Source organism: Centropristis striata, chromosome 6 (genome assembly GCF_030273125.1).
Source record: "Centropristis striata isolate RG_2023a ecotype Rhode Island chromosome 6, C.striata_1.0, whole genome shotgun sequence".
Lineage (NCBI taxonomy): Eukaryota > Metazoa > Chordata > Actinopteri > Perciformes > Serranidae > Centropristis > Centropristis striata.
Window position 1 is genome coordinate 28,068,433 of NC_081522.1, and position 27,492 is coordinate 28,095,924.

General features: G+C 39.5%; 1 protein-coding gene across 1 annotated transcript in view; it reads right to left on the reverse strand.

Annotated features, from left to right (window-relative positions):
* Window positions 1-27,492, reverse strand: part of tead1a (TEA domain family member 1a) — a 52,117-nt gene that overhangs the window by 11,334 nt on the left and 13,291 nt on the right. Inside the window, exons 2-9 of the mRNA XM_059334997.1 lie at window positions 23,129-23,623; window positions 14,311-14,375; window positions 11,348-11,410; window positions 5,670-5,801; window positions 5,429-5,478; window positions 4,876-4,937; window positions 3,033-3,160; window positions 1,702-1,875 (exon numbers count right to left, since the gene is read on the reverse strand). Of these exons, the coding sequence (XP_059190980.1) occupies window positions 1,702-1,875; window positions 3,033-3,160; window positions 4,876-4,937; window positions 5,429-5,478; window positions 5,670-5,801; window positions 11,348-11,410; window positions 14,311-14,375; window positions 23,129-23,333 (879 nt within the window). The 5' untranslated portion in view covers window positions 23,334-23,623. The remainder of the gene's footprint in view (window positions 1-1,701; window positions 1,876-3,032; window positions 3,161-4,875; window positions 4,938-5,428; window positions 5,479-5,669; window positions 5,802-11,347; window positions 11,411-14,310; window positions 14,376-23,128; window positions 23,624-27,492) is intronic.

A 27,492-nucleotide genomic window follows, 5' to 3' on the forward strand; every position in this document is an offset into this window, starting at 1 on the left:
TTTATTTGCATAATAAAGACAAAAGTGACCCCATAAAGCTGAAAAGTGGTGACTTGAACCTGTTTCTTTCAGAAATCAAACTGTATAGAAGTCTATGAAAAAATGACCTTACTTCTCACTTGATTTATTCCCTCGGTAAACATTTTCTAGATGAGTTTATGCTCTAAGTTGTAGTTCAAATCACTGCATGATGTTGATTTAGTAAATTATGGTCCCATTTAGAGTGAAAGAGACAATAAAGCAGGGTGTGCTTTGGGATGGGCTACCTTACGATCACCATGGTGTTGTCCAGTTTGTACAGTACAGTAGCCAGTACGTCTTTCTTCTTCTTGTTTTTTAATAACACTTATATTTTTAGTAATACTTATAATGCTGTGGGCTTATTAGCCCACTGCAATACAATAACGGCCTTTTTTTATTTCCATGGCCTTTTACAAAGATTATTAAGTAGTGAGGATGTGGACTTTTTTGGCTGGGACATGCAGCTTTAATACCATTTCCTGAATATAGGCATCAACTTCTTTCTTTCAAAAGAAGAAACTTTCAACTTTCTTTCTTTCTTTTTACAGGGTGCTTGTTTTATGTCAGCTGGAAACAATTCGAAAAAAAGACAGCCAAATGTTAGCTTAATTAGCAATATAGCTACTGCTATTAAAGAATGCCAATAACAGCAATCAGTTATTTGGCTAACATTAGCTTGCAAATTAGTAGCTAACATTAGCTTGGTAACATGTAGCTAACATTAGCTTGCCAACACATAGCTAACATTAGTTTGCTAACACATAGCTAACATTAGTTTGATAACATATAGCTAACATTAGCTTGCTTACACATAGCTAACATTCATTTGCTAACATATAGCTAACATTACTTTGATGACATATAGCTAAGTCTAAGCCTTAGTTTATTTATCTTAAAGATATTTATTTATTTGTATGTTTCATGTAGTTATTTTGATGTGGGATTTGTTTTAAAAATCAAAATGTATTCTTTGTTATTTAACATAAAATATAATTTCAGTTGCAATTTTAAGAGGACATATGTGTTGTTTTGCACAGTGTACCTCAGAGAAATAAAAAGGGATTCTCAAATGCTTAAAGATTTTTATATGCATTCATTGTGTCATTTATTTTGCAGTTTCACCCTACCTCAGAAATGTTGTGATTTTTGTCTGAGAAATAATTAAAGAGTATTTTTCAGTCATAATTTGTCTGCAAGCTGATTTTGTTGAAAAAAAAAAAGGCAAGAAAATTGTATCGTTAACCCTGTATCGTAACATTGAATCATGAGTAGAGAGTATCGTTAGCGATGCGTTGTTGCAGTGATTTTTGAAAAGTTCTTCAGTATACAACGCTGAGAAAAGAACAGTGCAGTAAGACGCACACACAAACACACACAGGTGGAGACAGAGAAACCTGTGAGTCAGGAGGTGAGCAGGTGTTCAAACAAAGCGACTGTGCTTTCATCAACCCACCACCTCCATATCCCAGGTGGAAAGACAGCACACACACACACACACACACACACACACACACACCACCTGTAAGTACAGACAAAGACATGGCACTGGGTGGAAAAACACAGGAAATAAAGGCTTGATCACCAAACATTTAAAGAAGAAAATGAAGAAAAACAGTTCTAGTGTATTTGGATTCACATTTTCACCCAGTATCTGAGACAACAAAGTGTTTGTCTGCTCACCCAGAACTTGATCAGGTAGAAAGCGTTTTGTGGGCCCTTGGCAAACAGCTCTTTAAGGCCACCCTTCTTCTCGGGGAACTTGTCGTAGATCTGCCTGATGTCCACACACTCCAACAGGGGATCGCTGTAGCTCGGGCTGTTCTGACTGATGTTCACAAACAGGTGCTTGTTGTACTGAGGGGAGGGGAAACTTTGAATTAGGCAAGGATGGAGCCAGAGAAAGTGCAGGCAGATGGATGCAAAAACTTGAAAATTCTGGGGCGATACGGATGTTTAAAATAACAATTTGTCTGAAAGCCTGTGCCAGTGTTTCTGATGTTCTTTATTTTGATTTTGTTATAATGATTCCCTCTTTTCCATACCAGGGAAACAAAGAAATCTTGTTAATGTTAAAAAAAATAATGTTTTGAAGCATTTCATTACACTATATTTGAAAGAGCACAAATTAAAATCATATAAATGTATCGAATAATCTTTAATATAACCTTCTATCAAATGAAAAAAATATATTTAAAAAAAATAAAAAATAAAATAAAATAAGGAGCATAACACTGAGCCAGAGCAAATCTTATGGCAGACAGAAGTTAGAAGCCATTGACAAAACAGTCAAATTTTAGTACTTGTTATAAGTTATTATGTCAAATAAAGCACAACAAGCAGCCTCTTTATTTGACCTTAACCTTAATCACAATCAGTGGTTGCAAAATAATCAAGATTTGTCTGTATTAGTTTAGCTTTACCTACTCAGGAGGTAATACAGTTATCTTTAATTTTCCTTTAACAATTATATTGCATACAGCTGTAGTCATCTCTGTCTTTGCCTGCCATTTAGGCAAAAAATATGCATTTGCATTGCAATTACAATCTTATTTACAGTAAGGTACACATTATGCAGGAAACATGACACCTTTGAGGCTATTTCAAAGTCAACATAGAACAGTTCGAGGTTTTTAACTGTCCAGACAGTTGCAACAAGATGAATGCCAGCTGTCTGTGAGCCCAAGGTAGAAAAATGACAGTGAGCCCAGAGCATGGCAGGATGACAGATAGACTGAGCAGACAGAGAGATAGAGCTTTACAAAGGTTATTCATACGAGGATACACACAAAGGGCTTTAACACTGTTCTCTGCTGTGGGGTTATCTGTCATCTCTGTTTATGGGACAATAGGGAGTGCTTATTGTAGACTGGTGCTCTGTGTGTGTGTGTGTGTGTGTGTGTGTGTGTGTGTGTGTGTGTGTGTGTGTGTGTGTGTGTGTGTGTGTGTGTGTGTGTGTGTGTGTGTGTATGTGTGTGTGTGTGTGTGTGTGTGTGTGTGTGTGTCATACTCACTGCCTCCTGGTCCCTATGTGTCTCCAGGAAAGATGAAAACTCTACCAGTCGTAGTTTGGTGGTGCCGATGGAGCGACCCTGCCACGCAGGCTCTCTGTGTGTCTGGGCTGCAGCGGGAGGCTCGTAGCCTAGACAACACATACGCAGTCTGTTTCACCTCACTTCACCACTGCCATCATGTACAATCATCCTATTTGACAGGGTTAGCAGTAATGCTAGCATTATTCTTTGCTATAAGCGAGTAAAATGTATGCCATTACTGGAGTCTAATGGACAGAGTCTGACTGAGGTGAGGGGCCAGCACTGAAAGGCAGTTAACAAAAGGAGATGTAAAGGAGTAACAATGATACAGTGGCACAGTGAATTCTCTTGGGTGCTGACTCAAAACTCCGTTTACAAAAGCCCCTCTCCTCTTGTCATTTAGTCTAATGCTTTTGGAACTGCTCTCTCAGAAATAATGGGCTGAATTTGTACCTTTAGGGGTACAACAGCTTGTTACCGGGACAGTACCCTCCAAGGTACAGCTGCTGTACCCTTGATACTGGCTTGGGAACATACATGTACCTTTTTTCCCATCAAGGTGTATACCTTGAGATTCGATAATTAGCCCTTTAAGATATAGGGTTACAGTAGGAGTCTACTTCTCTTACCACATTCAACATTAATGTACCCCAAAGGGCTCATTTTTGAATTTCAACTAACTATAGGCGGATTTCCATTAGGTACTTTTTCCTCTAGTGAGCTGCAGTGGGTGTGGCGTGGGAGAGAGGATGCGCCCAAGGTCGACTGCTACTGAGCAGCTACTAACTAGTCGACGCTGATTGAATATGGTTGAGGTGGCGATTTTGCGCATGCGTGATTCATTTGCAGACTGGTGCAGACTGGACACTGAGGGGTTAACATCTCCTGCTCTGCTGACTGCAGCTGGGAGAGACCACTGTGGGCCGCTTGTCAGTACTTTGGGACGGCTCCTGCTACTCGTTAAGAAGAGTAACGAGTCTCATAAAGTCTCCAATAACACCAGAAATAGTTGCTAGATTTGTCGCTAGTCCCTTTTTTGAAAAAGAGTCGCTAGAGGGGTCTGAATAGTCACTAAATATAGAGACAAAGTTGGTAAGTTGGCAACACTGCTTGCCGCGTCTGTCATGTTGTCCCATTTGAATTCTGTAGGTTGGTACAGAAGTACCTGTATGGGAACAGAGGCAGAGCGGAACCAACTAGTGGGCGTAGCCGAAAACACTGTCTTTGCAAAAAGGCAGGGCATTAACTTATGTTAATGAAGTTCAACTGGCGTGCCCTTTAAACTAACAAGAAAGTTGGATTTCAGCAGTGTAAAAAAAACCTTTCAAGTCACATTAAAGTCGGGGCACAATCACAAAAAAATGTTTATTATATGCTGATTTCTAAGCATATATCCCAATCGACCCAAATTTCCAAAAAGTTGGGATGTTGTCCTGAATTTAAAATAAAACATAATGTGATAATTTGCTAATCCTTTTTGACATTTATCCAATTAAAAACTGTACAAAGACAATATATTGTGTTCGAGTTGATAAACTTTTGGGTTTTACAGTGTCCCAACATTTTTGGAATTGGAATTGTTTGATCATTTAGATACTGTAAGGAGTGACGCAATGTTTTTCAGTAGATGGTAAGAAAGTCACAGTGACACCAATTTGTCTTTTGACCTCTTCACAAGAAAAACCTCAGGAAGAGCTGGAGACCCGGGCACCCAGCCAGAGTCAAAAACCACCCTGTAGAGAGTTATTGTCCTAAATGGCAGGAGAGTGGACCACCTGTTCACTTTACAGAAAGAACATCATTTTACTGCTGTCTCCCTCACCTGAGATTGTGGTGGTTCCTGCTGTCTGCACAGTGTAGGCTTGCTGAGAGAACGGCTTGATACTGAAAGAGACACACATACACACAGGACAGCATTAAAAAGCTGAAAGAAGGATCTCTCCTTCTTTCAGCTTCGTAGGGCTACAGAAAGGAATTCTGCTCTAAAGGCTTTTATGAACAGAAGCAGGAGCACAAAGGTCAAGAGCATCACTGAGTTCAGTAAAAGCTATATCAACCCATTTACCACCATTATCATCACATGGTCATGGAACAGCAGCTGGCCATGAAACGGATAGGGTTTGAACTTGTAGCACAAAGATCACCACTAACCACTAGCCAAATTTGAACCTCTAAATATGGTATTCATATAATCAGGATGACGAAAGATAGATTACAGATCTTGTGACTCTGCAAAAATCACACTAATGGTTTCTTAAATACCAGTGGATGGTTGTGATTATTGGGTTTATTTTCATAAATGACATGGGATGTTTCTATCTACTACAAACAAAAAAATGTCAAAGCTTGAAATTTAAAAGAAAAATGTGACTTACTCTTCTGAGGTGGAGCTCGACTGTCCTCCAGGAATCATCCCTTGCCACAGCTGAAAATAAACACAAAGGCATTTATACATTGGATTTGCACTGAGGGTGCAAATCATGAATGTAATACAATGAGTGTTGTTATATTTGTACCAGGATTTCAAAGTGACCATACCCAGCAAAAAAATAGCTTAATTATCATTCATGTCCTTGTGTTTCCTGTAGAGAATAGATGTGTGTGTGTGTGTGTTACCTGTGCATTGCTGGGGAAGCTGGCTCGTACTATTCCAGGCAGGAGCTTGCTGTGTATGGCGGTGGCTGAGACGATTTGAGCCGATGACATGGAGGAGATGCTTTGCAGAGCCTTCTCCTTGGCATTCTGGTCCTACATGGCAACAAATACACATCATCACCTTTATCATCATCATCATAACGAACACAATTTACATACGGGTCTATCATATAGATCAATTTACTGTTTACAAAGCTATGATGTATTTTGGGGGTGGAGCCTAATTCAGAGGGAAACAACTACTATTAACGGCCAATTTATGAAAACAGTAAGGAAAGAGAGGGAAACAGAAAAGTTTCAGGGGTAACGATGCCTGGTGGTGTCATTGGATGTCTAGTAAAAGAAAAAACAACTGTCCTTCATTCTTATCATTTACTTTGTCAAAGATTCCCTTTGTAGCTAGACGGAAACTTTTTTAAGGCTGCAGATATTAAACAGACAAACTTGAGCATTGAAATCAACTATACTATATATATATATATATATATATATATATATATATATATATTTTTTTTTTTTTTTTTTCTCCGGAATTTCAGTATATATATTTTTCTGAATTTCAGATGATTTCTTTGACAAAGTAAATGATAAGAACGAAGGACAGTTCTGTTCTGTTCTGACATCCAATGGCACAGCAAGACATAGTTACCCCTGAAACTCATCTGTTTCCCTCTGTTTCCTTATTATTTTTATAGATCACAACTGTTTTCCTCTGATTTTTTTTATCACTAGTCTGCGCACGCAACTGCCAGTGATGTAGTTGTGAAGTCGACTCCAAGTTGGTCTATACTATATAAAGAGGGACAGCATGACAGCTCCCAAAAATTGAAGATCAAGACAAAAAGTCTTGATCTGGTGGCTGGCTGCAGAACAGGATGGGATGTGGACTAAAGAATCAAAGTACACATCAAATACATTTTTTGGCTTTTTGACCTTTGACTCTTTTTTGGTCTGGTTTAATTATATTTTATAGTTAGTCCAGTCAGTATCGCCACCTGAATATCGTGAGTTTCACCATTGCCATGCCCCGTTAGGAGACTTCTGTCTGTTTATTCAAATCTAAGTTTAACTAAGTCAAGATTATAACTGATTCTTCAGCCCTCAGAGTCATAAAAGTACATGAATATACCAATTTTACACAAACCACATATCTTTTGAACATTCTGATGGTGAAATGGCATTTTTCAGATGGAAGTCAGGAGAAAATTATACTCGTTTGAGACTCAGCAACAAATTCACATTAGGTCTGGCAACATCAAAGCATTAGCCAAAATTTGGTAACACATATTGTAAGCTTTAGCTTAACTGGGTTAAAATTTTAAGCCAACATCTGCCAACGTTCGCAAACTAAATTTTCGTAATGCTAAATGCTCCTGTTAGCTGTACAATAGCTAATTTTAGCAAAGAAAATATAAATTCGCTATGCTTGGCCACTTAGGATACAGGAGGTGTGTACCATTTCAAACCCCCGGAGCAGCTTTTAATACGTCCTCTTTCCAAATATTATATCTTTGGCCATTCACAATCCAAACCAAAAGTGCAAGCAAACATCAGCGGATCACACTCATGAAAATAATAATAAATGTGATTCTTCTCCTTGATGTCTTTATCTGACGGGTTGTGTTTAGACTGGCACCTCCTGCTACTTTCTGATTACACAAAATTACCAATATGGAGTGCTTGATTTGACAATAGCACAGGCATTGTTATTATTATTATTATTATTATTATTATTATTATTATTATTATTGTGCTTTAGACACTTTGCATTTTAATAGAATTTATGAGCTAAAACCTGCTTTTCAGTCAATAAAACACTGATTTAATAATCTGGAAGAAATTTAATAAAGATTTGTACAGGGCTTCTGAGGAATTAAACAGGAAAACAGTTTCAATGTTTTGATGATGATGTTAACAATCATAGCTTCCCGTGCAGAGCAGTTGTAAGGTCTTGACCGTCATTATTTAGTATTTAACCTTTCAGACATGAAGAGGTTCAACTGGCTCACATGGGATTAAAGAGTCTGACCTTGTTTTGCCTTTCTAATTACCAGGAAAATCCATCATTAATAAATGTCTGACCACACATGTTCATGTCTAAATCCCCTGTTTTACCCCTACACTGTCTCTCAGTGATGAGGCAGAGGATTTAGAGAATATACCTTTCTGTGTGTGTAGTTTGGGTGTGGTGGTCTGGCTTGTTGCCCGGGAGGAAGTCATAGCAACAGTGGTAAGTGGTGAGCACAAAGCGTGCAGCAAAGCTAAATGTGTTTCACACTGGTCGGGGCTGCTGCCTCAGGGCGAAGAGCTCCATACACAAGATTTACAGTAAGTCTCAACTTGTGGCCTCATTTGTAACATGTGAACTCAAAACAACATGAACCTCAGAGCAGAAAACATCTGAATGAAATAGATTAAGAGGCGCAGCAATAGCTGGAGAATCACTAATTGACAGCTTCACTCAAGTTAATTGGCTCCGAGAGAAATCTCTCCTCCTAGGGGAGGTAATAACATTATAGGAGGTACTGAGATGGGAATCATGCTGGATTTTCATATTAAATACCAGGAACCATATGGGTTTGATAACCTCCATGACCTGAACTAATTTCTTTGAAATGACCAACGCATGTGTTTTAGTTTTAACGGGGAACCAAACAGCAAGGAAAACTCCTACGTTGCGTTCAAACAACCAGAGACACTATTGTGATGTTTCCATCACAATTGTTTTTTATCTAACAATTATCTAGCCATTTTTGTTAGTTCATTATGTGTCTAATACCCCTTTTCCACCAAAGCAGTTTCAGGGTCAGTTCAGAGCCGGTCCCTAATCTCAAACAGGTTATATGTGTTTAGACAGCCAAAAAACAGGCTCTCAGCCAGAAAAACTGGTTCCAGAGTGGCACCAACACGCGAACCACTTAAATCTGGGGCTGGGTTGTCTGACCAACAAGACCAACTAAAACATGTATCATTTGTTTTATTTGATTTGTTAAACTGCAAAGTGATTGATACAGGCTAGGGTTAGCGGGCTAGCGTTAGCTTAAAAAGGCTAACATGACCATTGTACATTTACAGTGTTGCCAACTTAGAAACTTTGTCGATATATTTAGCGACTATTCAGACCCAACTACCAACTTTTTTTTTCAAAAAAGCGACTAGCAACAAATCTAGCAACTTTTTCTGGTGTTTCTGGTGACTTTTGGAGACTTGTTCTTACTCTTCTTAACGAGCCGCAGGGGCTGCCGGCACATCTCCCCCGTCCCAAAGCACTCACAAGCGGCACAGTCCTCCAGCAGGAGTCTCTCCCAGCTGCAGTCACGGAGCTGGAGGGGATGTTAACCCCTTAGCATCCAGTCTGCAAATCGCGCAAGTGCGGAGTCGCAACTGGCTGGTTTACAGCCAGTGTCTCTTTTGGGTCACTTTTGCCAGAATGGTTGGAAATGTGACAGAAGACAGTGCATTTGCAGTTCTAAACACATTTAGGGGTTTTTTTTTACTAACTTTTTGTCTTTCCCACAATGTTATTCCTCTCTCCTACAGCGTCCATTACAATTACAGGCACATGGTACATTATGCAAATTCAGTGATGATGTCATTTAGCGACTTCTAGAAACTTTTAGGACAGCCAATAGCTACTTTTCTTACTGAAGAGTTGTCAACACTGTACGTTCAATGTTAATAAGAAGGAAATGGCTGTTCATAGCAATCAAGACGAGCAGCACAAATGTGTTGTACATGTCGGAGAGCAGAGATGTATACAGACATATACTGTGACGAAATGATGTGGCTCTCTAGTCTGTGGAAAAGCGAACAAGGTCTTCACAAGTAGAACCAACTGCGAACCAGCACCAGCCAAGCAAAAGAACTAGGTTTGCCTTTCTCGAAAAAAAGGGGCATAGGTGAACACAATCTTGACGAGTGTTAGAAATGTCCTACAACAGCTATAAAATGTAGTTTTTATCCATCATTACCAAAACAGGAGTAAATAGTGTCCTTGTTGAGGACTATTTTTTAGAAGTGGATGAATACACATGGTTCTGTGGTGAGCATTTGGGGAAGCAGGTTTTTCCTCCTGCGTCTCTTTTGGACTGTTAGTCAAAACAAGCTATTTTAAAATGAATGCTTGGGTTTTGGGAAATTGAAATTGATGAAAATAACATCATCTTCAGAGGGGTCAACGCAAGATGTCTAGTAATATATCATATATATCATATCAGGTTTTAATTTTGTATTCAGTTACAGAGCAGTTTTATATCAGCATGAACAAAAACTATGGCTGCAGGGTTAATTTAGGTTGTGATTCTTTTTTTATCTAAAATAGTTTGTCAGTTATACAATAATATCTTTGAATACAATAACACACTAGATCTTATATATTATGATAATGACACATTTTCATTCAGCTTCTCTTGTTAACGTATTAAATGTGTTTTTCATTATATTTTTTCAATATTGCCCTCTCTCATTCAGATTATTTTAAATAGTTTTTATTTATAATATTTAATACTACATTTCTTTAAAAAAAATATATTTTATTTGTTTTTGTATTTCCTGATTTATTTATTTTATTGTGTCTTTATAATAACACATTTCCTTTTTTAGTTGTTTTTTTCCCCACATTTGTTTTCTTTGTTTTTATTCTTGGAAAGTATGTGGAAACTAATACAAATGCTTATTAATATTTTAATATTTTATTTGTTTTTTTTATTTTTTTAATTAGTTTTTAATTGTCTTCTGTTTTATTGCCAAGCTTCAAAAGGTGCTAAACAAATATAAGTTATTATTATTTTATAGAAAAAAGCATACACTGTATCAACAACATGTTAGATCTATATTGATTTAAAAAAACCTTTACTATCAGTTTTAATCAACCATCTGTCATGCATTGTATGACAGCAAACATCAATTCAGTCCCGCTTTGTTTCAATTAGGAGTTCTGAATGCTCTCCTTGGAAAACAAGTGCTCCTTTGTTGCTTTACATAAAGTTAATTACAACCAACAGTGAGGAAGAAAAAAAAGAAGGAGAGAGGGAGGAGGAGACACGGAGGGTAAGAGATTAATAGACTGAAAGGAGGGTGGACAGAGTGTAAGAAGAGGGAGGGAAGAAGAGAGGGACAGATGAATATAATGTATGGATATAAGACAGGCCTAATTAGACACTCAGGATACTGTGACACCCATCCATCCATCCAGCCACAGTGTTTCCACTGTGGCTGGATGGATGGATAACAAACACTGGATTCAGATTGCTTGTATGCATTGTGTGGTTTAGTAGGGAGATCGCAAAATGAGTCCTGTGGTCTCTCTGGGCTTCAGGACAGCTACATTTTCTTCATTCATGAAGGTGAAATCTGTCATTTAATGTTTTATATTATCATGGTGCTGCTTGCTGCAGTGTTTCCCACACAGATCCCTTGTTTATCAATGTGTTAAATTCTGTCACATCTTTTTCCTTGGGGTTAATTTTAAAGCTGTTTCATTTTCCTGTCTGTTCATCCATAGTGGTCATCAGCGCTAACACTCGCTAGCAAGCTGCATTTATTTCTAACAACGTGGAAATATAAAAAATGACAACAGAGGATTTTTTGCCACCAAACCCTGAGTGTAATTATATGTTAATATTAGTTCCACCCCTTACCTTTAGTTTGGATTGAAACTCCCTGGACTTTCTTCTTGCTAAAACCTGGATATGACTGGATACCTGGAGAGGAGAGGAGAGGAGAGGAGAGGAGAGGAGAGGAGAGGAGAGGAGAGGAGAGGGTAAAAGGAAGGGGGGTTGGAGGGTAGAAAAGAGAGGAGGAAGGACCAAACAGTGAGTTGCCATGGTTATGAAAGGACTATTGCCACACTGGAAGGGTACACACACACACGACTCCCCTGACAACAGTGAATAGACCCATCTATGCACATCTTTTGAGAGAGCAAAAAACACCTGGGAACACAGGCCAAGAACTCAGATACAAAGATTACACGACATACAGATGGTGTCCCCTTTATGTCTGTCAAGAAATCTAAACAAATGTATTTTAGAGGGTAAATTGTACTCTTTTAATGAAACCTACTAGTGAAAAAGGACAAAAGAGCCTCTCTCATTTCTAAATAACTTCTGTCATTTATCAGTTACACATGACCAAACCAGCCAGCATGGGAAGGACCGAATAAACAGAAGAAACTTTTGAAATTAGCACCAAAGAAAACATGAAAATACAATTTATGTCGAACTAAGGGTCAAGCATGTTGATATGGACGTTGGATCACAGGCTTTACAGTACATATTATTGTATATATTTATTATTCGGCATCTCATATTTTTATTCTATACACTTATTTCAGTGTTTATTTTAATCCAATTCAGATTTGATATTAAAATTGTACTTTATTTTAGTGTTTTATAATTTTGTCCTTGACTTGGTGGACCGTATATTCTGTGAATGTTCTGAATAAGCTACTGAATAACTGATTTTTTCTCTATCTTTCTATCTATGAATGTCAAAAAGGAGCATTTACGTCATGCATACATATTTTTTCATGCTGCCATACTTTTTTTTTTACTTAAACCTAATAGAAAATGTAAAATATTTGAAAACAAGTACTTAAAGTGGCTGTTTAAGAAAATCAGAGCATATTGATTGCCCGCACAGGGTTGTATGAAGTACTGACATATGGAGAGGGCTGTCTGATTGCAAAGTTAAGTGACAAAAACATAAATAAAGTACACGCGTGTCGGGGCATGCTGCCGTCTGGGTGTGTGCATTACAGGGGCCAGTCTATACCACCCCTATGAATTTCATTGCCTTAAGTCATTAGGTCTGGGCACAGTAGCACTTATTAAATTAAACTGCCGCCAGAGCGCCACCTAGGGGCCGATCAATAAAACCTTCAAGGGTTATCCTCGGGAGGGCATTGAAAATAAGAATACCAAGTTTGGTGTTAATCGGACCAACCAATGTGGAGATATAAAATACTTTGTGTTTTGTGTTGAAAATAGCGCCACCTGCAGGAAGTTGTTATTTAATAACTTGAGTATTGTTTGGGTAATCAAATTTCTTTTAATAATTTTTTGTCATGAGGGTCCATAGATGCTGTGTGCAAAGTTTGGTGCAAAACGATGAAATTGCCTAGGAGGAGTTCGAAAAAGTAGGTTTGTGACATTTCGCGAATTTGCGAAAAAAAACGGTAGGCGAAAATGGGAGTGGCCTATATCACGAGATTCAGCACGACTCAGTGAACGCGTGGATATAAGTTTTTTGAATGTGCGATAAAGTATGTGGGAGTTATTAGCCAAAACGCACTTTCCTTTATTGTAGCGCCACCTAGTGGTGAAAATTCAGGATGACAATAGATTATAAAATTTTTCGCCAGGTATGACTTATATTTAAAGTTTCGTGAGTTTTGGGGTATGTTCAGGCATTGAAAAATGCGATCATTTGGGGGGAAGAAAAATAAATATAGCAAAGACTGATATTTTTAAGGGCTTTGTTTTGCTGCTGCTCCTGCATTGTTTAGCTACTCCTGCCTGCTTCTCCAAACTGAGGGTGCAAGTAATCAAGAGAAAAACAAAGTGATGTAATTTTGGAGGGCAACCCGGAAGAAGCATCCCCATGGTGTCTATTGAGCCTTCTCCTATGGGATTTTTGCATTGGGTTTTGGATTGTTGCAGAAAATAAGCTCTGTGACAACACACGTTTCTGATGCTTACGCGTTTTGTTCAGCAGGATAATTTTCACAAATGAACACCACATTTATTTTGTTTGAAGCGTGAACTACACCACGGTTGTGTGACTTGAACATTACAGCCGTTAGCTTCAGACGGTCTCCGACAGGCTAACCAGCGGTTTTGACAAGCTAGCGAATCCGTAGCTAATAAATTGTTTATTAACATAATTTACAATCTACAACAGTTTGCAAGAGCACTGAAAAACACAACTAGAGGCTGTGAGGTGGACTAGTGAGAGAGTTGCCGTCCATGTCCAGCGTGATGACGTTTAATGTCCCCGACAACCACTGTAGTCTCATTTAGCCTATTGTTAGAAACCTCCTTTTTAAGCACATTTAAAAACTTCAAAATTCACAATTGGGGGTATTTAATAATGTATTATATGTTGTACAACAAAACATGAACATCTCTTCAGCTTGTGTTAACCACAGACCTTATTTCAGGCATCTAACCAAAAACCCATTCAAAATCCTTAGACCCCAGGGCCCTAAAATGCTAACTTACTTCTTGGTTTAAGAACTTATGTGGAAATTTATTCCAGTGCCCTATAGGGCGCCACTGGAATAAGTTATATACTTACTGTGGATATATACTTACTATGGATATATACTTACTATGGATAAGTATCTCATACAACTACATTTAAAAAAATCTTGACTGTCCCTTTAACTAGACCATGTTTCCTCACCTTCTACTAATGTAAACAATTGACACATTTAAATTGCTTTGCAACCTATCAACTGGCCATAACCGTTCAGCTTTTCAACCCTTCTTTTAACCACTGCATTTAGCACCATTTGTCTCGTCGTGTCCATATAATGTGAGAGGCTGTGATACATACTGTAGACAGCATGATTGGATTTAGTGCACACTCTCGTTATTACCTGTTTCCTTGTTCGCGTCTTGCCTGTTCGGAGCTTGATGTATCTGGCTATCAGCTCATTTCGACCTGGAGGGCAGAGACACAGAACATACTGGTGAAACACTGACACACAAACACCCACCCACACACACACACACACACACACACACACACACATGTTAAACCCTATTTGAACTATCTTTCTTCATACAATCACAAGCAGGAATCATATGACCCTGGCAAACAACTTAGCGCCTGATTTAGCTCTGCTGTTGACCCAGCGAACCTGTGACGCGCAGTTTCACATAGTATCGCTGTAATCACCGATACCCCTGTTGAGCCCTCCACACATACACCCACTAACACACACACATACACACAATCCCACACGCCGCAGCCCTGAATACACATGACCCAACAATACAGGTATTCATGCAGACCGGCCGTCCCCTGATTAAAGGAACCAGCAGGACAGCTGTACCCATGCTTACGTGTGCACGCACACACACACACACACACACACACACACACACACACACACACTTACAATGCTGAATAATTCAACCCATTCAATAGGGAGCACAGCAGACTCAGCATGACCTGTCTAGTATAGATTAGTAAGAGAGAGGGAGACAGAGAGAGAAAAGGAGCAGAAAACCACGACGTGACATAAAAAAAAACCTGGGACAGTTTTAAATATTTTATGCAATGATGTAATTATTTAATTTGTTAACGAGCATGTTTGGTGCTCTGTGGCTTGGTTTGGTTTGTCTCCTGGTGTGTTTTCTGTTCCAACCAAGTGGAAAACCAAAGTCAGGCCAGCTGGCCAACTGATGGTCAAGATCAGCACAAAGCCAAACCTCTCTACACACTACCCAAATGGCTTGCAACAATAGCCCTAACTAACTAGCAGATGGCGTGTGTGCATGTGTATTTGTGCATGTGCGTGTGTGTGTGTGTGTGTTCTGACCAATCCCATTCTCACTGAGATAGGGAGCTTAGACTGATAACATCTATAGCTCCACATGCAGGTGTTTTCCTTCTAGCAGTCAAAAGCTGCGACTGACGACAGCACACACGCAAACACACACACACACACACACACACACACAAACACACACATGTATATAGCACATGCATGAGTGCCAACACACACACACACACACACACACACACACACACACACAGAGTCCTGGCTGCTGAGGCTGACATCTGACTCCAGAGGGGCCAGCTGGTCTTTCTAGGAGGCTTAACGGTGAATTATCATCCTTCACTAACCCTGCGGCACACATCCCTCGCCCGCCCTCTTTCTCAAAAACTCTCCAGCACACACACTCACCCCCTCTCCCCCCTCTACACACACACTCGCTCCGTCCATCCATCCGTCCCCTGTTCTGGCTGCTCTCTTTCTCCCCTCCTCTGTCCCTCTTGTCGTGAATGGGCTTCCCTTCTGCTCCCTCCCTCTTCCTTTCTCTCCCTCTCTTTCTCTCTCCCTCTGTACTTGCCCAGTGAAAGACTTCAAGGCCAAAGTCAGATGGCCATTAACCGTGACGAACAGAAGTAACCCCCGTCTCTATTTCCTGGCTGAAGCCACTGTGTGTGCTAGCAGATATTGAGGGAGACGGCATGATTGTAAATCACAGAATTTACATTAATTCTGCGATTGTGGACCAATTGGAGAGCAAAAAGAAAAAGAAAAAACAAGAAACGGTAGCAGACTGGTAATAAAGTGATAAGTCAATCTACAGTAAATGTGAATATGAAGTCCAAATGATGTAATAATGAGAGGATGAAATTCCCAAATTCAGATAAAGTGAATGAGATAAGAAAAATACTTTCAACAAGGCAACAACCAGTGGTGGAATGTAACCAAGTACATTTAAAACAAACTTATACTTTGTATTTTTCTTTTTTTACTTCTACTCCACTACATTTCAGAGCCAAATACTATCCTTTTCACTCAACTTCAATTATTTGACAGCTGTAGTTACTTCAAGAATTAAGATTTTTGCCTACAAAACATACAAAGAGCTTATAAAATATGTTGCTTTCTAATAAATCATTATAATTTTAATAATTAACCTACCCAACAAAAATACAGCTGACATGATTAAGCGATTAGTGGATTAAAAAAGCAATTTAGAAAATAGTCAGTTAAGAGATTTTTAGTGGAAAATGTGCTCAATATTTCATAGTTCCAGCTTTTCAAACATGTGGATCCGCTGCTTTTCCTTAAACCAATTATCATTTCTTGAATTTTTGGATTTGGACCAAAAAAAGCATAATTTTCTATAAATGCATTAACAATCCTATTACATAATATATAATATATAACGTTAATAGTGTAACAGTCACAGGGGCGACTCATCTGGATTGAGACTACTTTAATAGCCTAATTCAACAATTTTTTTTCTGATTATACTTACATATGATTACTTCAGTTACATTTGCAATACTTCTTCTACCACTGGTAAACATCCATATAAACACCACACTAGAAACATAACATCAACTGATTTGTCACCTGTAGTAATAAATCTATCAAACTCTGTAGCTTCTGCAGTTTTGGGAAAAATAATATTTTTCTTATCTTCCAAAACAGCCACTGAAGTAGTTTACTGTTGCTCCCACGCTCAGTTAGCAGAGTGATTAAGAGCTTCAGCTGCTTTACAGAATAGCTTGAAAACTCTTTCAGAGTATGTTCAAAGCCTTGGTGACCGCGCTGGCTAACAAGGCTGCAGCGCAGTAGTGTGTATTGTTGTGAACCCCAGGAAGACCTCAGAGACCAGGGGCAGAACTGTGGCCCCAGAGCCTGGCTTCACTAACACACAGTAGCTTGTGCTCGTTACAACAACCATGGGACAATTTAAGTGTTTTTAAGTAGCAAGACCTTTTTGTTATTTCTCCATCTGGTACAGTGGTGCACTTCAAAAGAATACCTGTAAATCATAAAGCATTCTGCAATGAGACAGCTACAATATTGACAAGAGATTCTCTCACTCTTAATGTCTTTTCAGGTACAATGGCTCAAACCATTACTACTAACCCAACAGTTAATCTTTAATTGATCACAAACAAGCTGCCAGTTCCTTTAAACATTAGCTAAACCCTGCACATTTTTCCCACCATATGATGTCACCTGTAACAAGTGGTGACATCACCTAGCACCAAATTACAACCAACAGCAGTTTGCAGTTACAATCTCTGTTTATGTGTCTTATTTGAGAGGAATTTGATGCCTTGTTATATCTGAGTCTAATGAATTTGAAGCTAACTTTTCAGAACTCTTCTTCAAGTGTTTATCTGATCCGTTTCAAATTTGGGTGGTCTAACTCTCGGACTCCCTGTTAGAGAAGCATTAGTTGATAGCTCAAAAGATGAGGTCATGTGACAGCACACCATTTTAGGCACTTTACATATATAGAACTTTTGAAAACTCCTCCTCAACCCCTTTTGGACCAAGCCAGTTCCAGGGATGGTTCGGAGCCGGTGCCTAATCTTGAACCAGTTCTTCGCTTTTCGAACTGGCTCTCAGCAAGTAAAACTGGTTCTAGAGCGGCACCAACTCTTGGCTAGTCTTGGACCACGAACCACTTATGTCAGGAGGCGGGGTTATCTTACTAACAAGACCAACTAAAACATTTATCATTCATTTTATTTTATTTGTTTAACTGCAATGTGATTGATACGGGCTCATGTTAGCAGGCTAGCATAAGCGGACTAGCATTAGTGGGCTAGCATTAGTTGTTAGCGTCAGCTTACAACAAAGTCTAACATTAACATATTACGTTCAGTCTTAATAAGAACGTAATCGCTGCACAGATCATTCAAGACAAGCAGCACAAATGTGTTGTATCAGTCTGCCAATGTGGAGCAACATTTGTATAGAGACGATGTAGTCCGCCATTGCTGTTGTTATAGTCGCAGAGACTATGTACGATACTAACATTGAGTCACAGTCATAGCGTCACCTACTGACAGTAAGTACGTTTTCCTGATGAGAGAAATATTATCTGATTTACGTTAAAAAAATATACATTGTGTTCTGCATCAGACACAGAAAATGGTACAAAATTTGAAATGTATCATTTCCAGCGCTGACAGTCACTAAAATGCAAAGCCCCATCAACAAGTGTCCGACCAGTACCCCTGACTTGCAGAAAGGTGTGAGAGCCTGGTCATCACTGCATTGTTTATATGAAAATACTTTGCTTTGGTTGTGATAGTTGTTTACATTTGATATGTTAAATAATTTCAGTGTGTGATGGTAAAATGTTAACGGGCTGTCTGCAGTGACAAATTATCACATGGCTTCCCCTCAGCTCTACAGAGCGTTTTTGTATGTTTTCTTGTCTTTTTTACACATCCAGCAGACACCAATCAACATTGAACTTCTTTCTCATGTTTTGATTCAGCCCTATCTGATCTTATCAACCCTGTTTCTAGCAGCAGCAGACAGCTGTTATGACAGAGTGACAAAGTTAGCAACTAAGTGGTGAACATAATGGAGCATATAGCAGCTACGGAGATATTTCTCTTTCGTGTTTGCAGAGTCTAAACCACAGACAACAGGGATATTAAACTTAATACGAATTAACATTACATCAATGAGTGCTAATGTTGCTCTGTGTCTGCTGGCTATATCGTGTATGATGGAATCAGGTTCACCTTTCAGCCCCAATGAAGGATGTGAAATAACACCTTCAGTAAGAGGAAGCTAGATCTACTTAATTTTAAACATGTCCCTGATCCACAGCATAAGAGACAGGGGAGGTTCAATACAAATTAAATTACTTTGATATCCATCCATTAGATCCATATGATGTTTCTGTATGAGAAAACGTCCCTGTCCATTTCACTGTACCTCGGCTGTACCTTTGTCACGGAAAATTATTCACATTTCTATTCTCTCTGCCATTTATACGCACCCAATTATGGTTTTTCATGGTGATTCAACATGGGTGAATAGAGCCTGTCCTATTCTGTGTGCATCAAGAGCCAAAAAATAAGAACAAACTAGTTGCTGTTTCATAATTCTGGTTTGCACAGATGTTCAGTAACAATTAAACCCCCCTGGTCTCAATGCCATCCCTGCTCACCGTTTCTCCCCTCCTACTCTGCCTCTGAAAACAGACACTATGTAACTCAATTAGGCCACAGTGATAAACGAGTCAACAACTTGGCCACAAAGTGAACAAGGTAAACAAATAGCGCTGAACATGCCACTGAGACAGAGAACAGGGTGAGACTGATTGATTGGTGGCTGATCAATAGCACAAAGGAGCTTTGACTACAGTTAAAAGTATGTGGACACCTGTGTACATAACATAAGTCCCTATCACACATGCCCTGCAACCCTTAACTTATGTCCAAATCAGTTGCACCGGACAGTCAATGAACTTCACCGTGCCAGCTCCCTATACAAATTCTATGTACTGTTCCACTGAGCCCATGTGTGAAAAGATCATGTCAGTGTTTGTCTAACTGGAGACACAACAAGATTTCTGAGCTTCTGTCAGCAGGGGCGAATGCCAAAGTTGTCAGATGAATAAAAAGAATGGCAAGAGACTGAGTTATTAATGCCAAAATTAAAAACCAGCTATGTAACTTGTGAAATGTCCTATTTTTGTGCGCCTGAACTCCTGACCAACTCCAATATTCCCTTTCTAGTACTGTAGTGGGTGTAGAGATTGTTGCCGTTTTTTTCCTTGCTGCTGCTCTAAATGAGGATGAACAGTAGAGTGGCACGACGTAAAACGAAACAGCTATTAAAAAGAAGCTTAAAAGATAAGTGGGGCTGAAAGGAAACGCAAAGTTAGGCAGTATTTCTTGTGGATTTGTCCATTGCTGCAACCCCCAAGGTAGATGAGTGAAAACAATGCGGAAGTGCCTTTAACATGCATTCTATCCAGTGGCCTGCAGTAGGAAGAAACCTGCCAACTTGATTATCTATAACACAAACAATCAATTAATCAATAAATCGCTGCATGCATACATGCTCAAAATAAAAAAATATATACAGTACTATGCCAAAGACTGTTTTGATAACGGACACTTTTCTTTGGAAAAGGACGAAAAGAGACTTGATCCTGTCAATCGTAAAACTAAATTAACTGAGATTATACTGTAAAGATAACATCAAGGAGTTCAATGTTTTATGTTTAAGCCCCGGAAAAGGCATGAGGTTAGCTTTTCACATCTTGCATATTTAAGTGTGTTTTGTGTTTGAATAAGTTTTGGATAAAATTAAACCTAGTTATTCATGCTAGCAAGGCTTGATACAGTAAGCTAGTTTTGCTCAAATGAATACGTGTGTGTTTTATAATTGTTATAACAGATTGCAAACTGTAGCTTTATCCAACTTAATTCTCAGCTCATTGGCTTATTGACGTACAGCCGCAGAACTGAACGCTAGGCTGTGTTTCAGTTCAGTGAGTACTGAGTCAAAGTCAAAGATAAAATTCAAATAAAAAAATACACAGATCGATTAAAAATTCCATGTGATCGACCAAATTCTTAACAACCATTAATCGATCATCAATTAATTATTCCCATCCCTAGCCTGCCGCTGCCAACACCAACAGTTGCAACAAGAACTTTGTTCGTATGACCGTAGAAAAATAACACTACTTGTCACTTGATTTGTTACCTCAGTAAACATTTTCAAGAAGAGTTATGGTCTCAATCTTCAGTTTCAAATTGTCAATAGAACATGATGTTCATTTAGTAAATGATGGTCCCATTTAGAGTAAAATAGACGATAAAGCATTTCACAGTCACTTTATTATAGTTAACTGGAGCATTTTGGTTGCTTAAAAATGTCTTGTTCAGCATTCGGTTCAACTAAAAGACTAGTCGGTTGTTCATTCAGAAGAACAATCGTCCCTTGTCTATCAAGCTAGCTAGCACTAGCATTACCTGATGACGTTGCATCGTGGCTGACTTTTGATCCATTCTGCACATGTAGCGGTTGCAAAAAGACAATAAAGCCACAGCCATAAACCAAGATGAGAAGGCCAAAATCTTGAACTCAGCATCAGTCTACAAACCAATTGTTGACATCACGCTGACTACGTTATTTTCATACTGTTTGTGGTTTGAACCTACAAGCAACCCCTTTAACATTCCAGTATTTTTTTCCCATTGGTAATATAAATAGCAAATATATTTGATGCAGTTTTAATGCATCTCTAAAGAAATTGTTGAAGAACTTGACTGATCAGCACAGACCCCCTAATTCCACCCAATCAGACATCATTGTTGAACTTTTCCCATTGAGCCACAGTAGCTGTAGTGGGGTCACACACTGATGCTGTCTGACCCGTCTCACAGTCTGTGATCCAGATCATCCCAAAAACACATGGTTAAAATCGTCAGGTGTCCACATACTTTCAATACTTGCAGTCATCAAGTGTGCATGCATTGAGGGAAAGTATCTTATGTATGGGATTTAATTTGATACTCAGAAGCCTAAAACTCAAGTAGAAATCACTAAAGTGCAGAGACAGAGAGAGAGAGAGAGAGAGAGAGAGAGAGAGAGAGAGACAACAGTGAAAGAGAGAGCGAGGGAGGCACAGCTGGTGGCAGCCAGAGGACCATCTGTTCATCACTCTATTAGTTCACACACACACGCACACACAAATACATACGCTCTCACGCTCGTCACGCTTATTCTCAGACGTGCACATCTGATGCACCTATAGCACGCCTCTATTTCCTCTCTTTTACAGTTTCTTTCTTTCCTGTGTCTCTGACACTTGAGTCCCAGTGAGAGAACCCTCATACACAGTAGTCGACCCAGTAATTCTCACATTCTGACACACCACAGCGAACATTTCAACAACTCGCCCAATCTTGTGTTTATAACAGTGTGCGGAGATATCACATTCTACAGTGTGAATTTGTGTTAAACAATCATAATTATCCACACTGTTTATTATTGTGTATCGTTACATAAATATAAAATATAATACATCCTTCTGTATGAAAGTTAGCAACCAGGAATATATCTACATACTGTATAGTGCATCAGACACAACTGGTCCTTTAATTTTAATTGAGCCATAGAAAAATAATCAACAACCATTTTGAAAACGATTTAATTAAGTAAGACCTCCTCAACTCAGAAATGTCTTTGTTTCATGTTTATGCCCCCAGAAATGTCTGACCTTGACCCTACTGACTAAGACTGTCACAAGAGAGGCATTTTCTCATTCTTCTACTGAAGGGGGAGATGTCTGTGCACTTCACTAGGAGATTACAATGTGTGCCAGGCAAGCTCGTTTGGTATGCCACTAATTCTACAAAAAAAAATCAAAAGCCATAAAAGAAACCTGAAAATTCCACTGCATAGCAGACTTTTCAGTACAGACAGCAGAAACACCCTGTAACATCATAGCAGATAATATTGTTTCACAACCACAAACGCTGTGTAAGCCACTGCCAGTTGCAAGCTAATAGACAAGATAAGCACTGTTCTTTTACTGGTCAACCTAGTATGTGATCAGCGGTGGTGGGTAGGGCATGAGAACAGATAGAGAAATTCTTAAACCATGTTACAATGTTAAATAAAATATTAATCATAGCAGAGTTCTTACATACATAAAAACGTATTTTGAGGGGGAATTCATTCATTTAGCAAGGAAAAATACGTATGCTGGTTTATGCTTCTCCGATATGAAATTTTTCTACTTTCTCTGCTTTATTTCATCTATATGGAAAATCCCATTGTTGGCCTTAGTCGTTTTTTCTTCATTATTTTCTGGCAAAACTATTAGTTTCTCTTCTTTAGTGACTCACAGCTGTTTATACACAATGTCTTTCCATCTCCTGTTACTCACCGTACATCTTTCCTTCATCTGACAGTATGATCTTCCTCCTTCCACAGGGCGGGTAGATGGCTAGCGCCTCCTGGAAGCTCTGCTCAATGTCGGGGCTCCAGACCCCCTCAGGGTCCCCGTCCATGGTCTTATCCCCTCCTGAGTCACTTAGTCTTTCCATGTCGTCCCCTGGACTCTCACTGCCACTCCAGCTACTGCGTTCCATACTGGCAGCTAACTGTTAACTAGCCGACGTGTAGTCAGTGCTAATGCTAATGGTTTGATCCAAGTAGGTGAAGTGACAAAAAGCTAATACTAAAAACAAGCTGAAGTTAATACTAATAGCAATACTTAACTCCAACGGAAGACAGTCAGCTGTGGACAACTAGAAACTGAATGCTAATTCTTGCTGCTGCTTAAAAAATGCAAATCCAAAATGCTAACTAATGCTAAAAGTGGCTGGTAAACTGTAGACAACTCAGCAAGCTGGTCCAAATCCGTCAGACAGCAGGACCCCTAAAATAGAAAAAAGAACAGACAGAAAAAAAATTGTATTAGCTGTGAATACAACATCATACCCCTCTCTCCCACATTGACAAAAAATTAAAAAAAATAAAGTTGGGCACAGCAACTTTACACTGGTGGCTCCAATATTATCTCAATGTCACTCAATGCTCTTGACTACTGAATTTTGTTTCAGGGTGAGGCATGATTGGTCAGCCGCATTGCTTCAACAACACTAAAAACACAGTTTTACTTTCCAGCAACACAAGTCAAAGCCGAGAGATTTACGAGGCCAAGCTACATGCCAAGGCTTTTTCTTTATTCATAGTGGGAGTTAATGACGGTTTGAGCTCTGACACGCAAGTTTTAATGACTTTTATCCACAAATAGCCAACAGCATAGTCATACTGTTCTACATATAGACTACAGTTTATGATCAGGTCTATAATAGCAAGATTAAACATTCTGAAGTCAATAGCCTGAAACCCTGAGCAACAGATCTAATGTTGGTGAGCTTTCTCTGTATGGAGTCTTGGAGAATCTGATTTAAAAATTTTAATTTTCACTTGCATTGAACAGCAATGCTCACCACAACCCAGAATTTAATTTCAGAAAACAGGGCAAATATATTGGAAATGGGGCATTTGCCTCTCTCTGGAGCCCACTCTGTGATATTAAGTGTATTTTTACCAAGAAAATATTTTCTAGTGCAGCTCTAAGTTCTGATCAACGCATTGCAGGCCCGTATCCCAGCTGCTAGAAGAAAATTATTGCTTCTTTTCATGTAGGAAATTGCCTATTTTGTTAAACCGCTCTGGTAGCCCAACATCAAATACACATGCACATAAGTGGAGTAAGTGAATGAAAGACAGACAGTGAGACAGACAGAAAGGCAGAGACCACCACTGCACATAGCTACTACTAGATTGAGAAGAAAATGAAGAGAAACTGAAGGGGCTTGCCAGCTTCCTACAATTCTTCTAAAATCCCCCACAGTAAACAGCAGGGTTGGCGTAGTCCACAACACACTCACACACCAACATATGCAAACACACACACACACACACACACACACACACAATTACAGTGCCAGCTCCTTGGGCGAACACATGTCATTTTGTCTGGTCTTCTACTGTTCACACTTCCCATGCACTGTCCCTTGCCACAGCCTGCACAAGCCTGCAGTGTGAAGTGTATGTCAGTGTGTGTGTGTGTGTGTGTGTGTGTGTGTCTGCCTGGCTAATTTTAACACAATTACACTTGACAGTGTGCACGCGTACACATGCAACTGAAGCCTGTAAAGCAGCAGGCAACATTTTGGACACATTTTAACCCCGTCCTTGCACTCGAGCCCAGCTCAATGCTTTTTTAGCACCTGGGGCAAAACACTGCAAGGCCGCAAGAAAACATCCGTTGGCTTAGACTCCCAGCCATGTGTAATGAATGAGATCTGCTGGTTTTACTAGAGTTTGTCCTCTGGTTCTCTCTTCATGCTTATTCTATTCACCCTCATTTCCGTTTCCTCTCCAACTTCCCACCCTTGCTTTCTTCCCCTCTTCCCTCCTGCCCTCCCCCAGCAGTTTTCCATTGAAACAAGGATTCATTCATCCAGCAGGCTGTATGGTTGAGCACCAGCAACAAGATTTGTTTCCTCTTTACAGAGTGTGAGCGTGTTTGTGGGCCTGTGTCCACTGAAGTATCCTTAGTCACAAGTAACAGAGCCTACGATCATCTTAGATTTACATGACAACGACTCCACTGATGACTGAGGTTTTAAATGGCAGAAATAAAGAATCAAAACAGCCTTAGAAACTTTTCATACCATCCGATCGTGTAATCCAATTTTCTGCTGTCTATTAGTATGCTCCGTATGTACTCAACAACCAGCATTTCACCAAAATACGGCAAAATATAATACTTCCATTTGGCTTTGGTGGTTAGGAGAGTGACAGTAAAATAAACTTTTATTGTTTTTACTTTCAACGATAAACTACATTTTAAGGCCTACTGTCTTTGCATAACAGAAAAAAACTGACTAAAATTTTGAGTGAAATGTGTCAGCATTAGTAATGGACTTAAGCATACATCAAATTAACTGTAAGAGACACATTTGTGTCATCAAATCACTAGTTTGCATTCAGCGAGAAGGAGCAAGAATCCTGGAAATGAGAAAGCATGACGACCACAGGAAAAAAAAGAGAGATCAATATTAGTGAAAAGAGGGCCAATTTTAGTTACTTTTTATTTGCAAGTAACTGCAAAAATAACAATGGACGTTTTAGTAAAGGTTTGAGTTCGAAAAACATTTCGCCTGAACATCAATGGCCACCAGTGCACACCGCTAATGCTAGCCTAATAAAGTGAGCGTTGTCTTGTTGTGTATTACTGTGTATTCAGAGACTGAGAGGATTTGTTCTCTTGTTGGTCAGAGGATAGTTTAACTCCCCCCAATCAAGATGTGCACAGTTTCAGTTCAAAGAGAGATTAACTTTTTATTTTGTGTGCCTACCTGTGTATGGAGAAGCGGCTTGGGCCCCGCCCACAGTGACACTCCAACACAGAGAGCAGACAAAAGGACAGAAGCAGCGTGATCAGAAATTACAGCAAAATGTGTCTCAGCATGTTGTTTTCTGGTCTCTTTGGCTTAAAGACAAATGCTTAGGCATTGCTCCCAAGTCTTACAATAACATGTGAAAAACTTAATTTCGCGTAATTTTGGCTAAAATATAAACTTAATATCTTTTAAGCTTGATAACTTGATATTGTAATTATTGTAAGGATGTGCAAAGCCTGTGCAAGGATGTACCTTGACACTATAATAACTTTGTGGCTGTTTATAACAGTGCAAATCAGGAATGAGTAGGTGGAGGGGCTGGGCAGAGCAGAGAAGAGGTTTCATGGTCAACAGAAGAATCACAGTGAGGCTCAGGAGATGTAAGCACGAGAGGGGCCCAGCAGCAGATGGACGCTGGAGAGAGACATTAGTCACACAACAATCAACTCTGACTGGGCGACTCCTCTGCACCCTGGGCGCCCCTCCTCTCTGTGTGTCTCTCTGTCACCAGGCAGGCCTGGGCCTATTTCAGCCAGGACAGCAGGCTTCATGGTGTCAGTGCCAGCCCTAAGGAGAACACACACAGGGCAGAGAGCCACAGCCCTGCAGCTGCCTTGGACTCTCATGCTTTCCCTCTGTGTCGCCTTTCTTGTTCCTTCACTTCTTTCATACAGCACTTACTGGCTTCCACCACATGCCAACTACATGTATATGTTTGTGAGCATGAAATGTTGATGGCTCTTAGCCTCCATATTCTTAAAAGCAGGCCAGTGTGGTTGTACTAAAATGTAATGCAACAGAGCGTGAGTGCCTGCTTTACCAGAGGGTCTGAGGTGTGTGTGTGTGTGTGTGTGTGTGTGTGTGTGCGTGTGCGTGTGCGTGTGCGTGTGTGTGTGTGTGTGTGCGCGCGCGTGTGCATGTTTGTGTGTATCAGCAGGGGGTCCTGTTGGTAGACAAGTTGAATGTGTTATCACAGGCTAGTCAGTTCCTTTCACTCTTCTTCTGTTGGACCACTCAACGGCATCTGTTTAAACTGCTTCCAACATGTTCACACACACACATTTACACATTTACACACACACACACACACACACACACACACACGCAGGTTTTATACAAGAGGATTTTCTCATAATCCTCAAAGCAAACATTGTTCCACTTTACACTGTTTTGCCATGTTTTAATGGTCCCTTAAGGCCCAAATATAATTATTCAACATCTGACGTGATATAGCTTATTCTCTGCTTATTTTTCCCCATCAAGACACATCCAGGCCCAACACGTTCTTTGCTCATGTAAAAATGTGACAAAGTGTTAGGTATCTCAA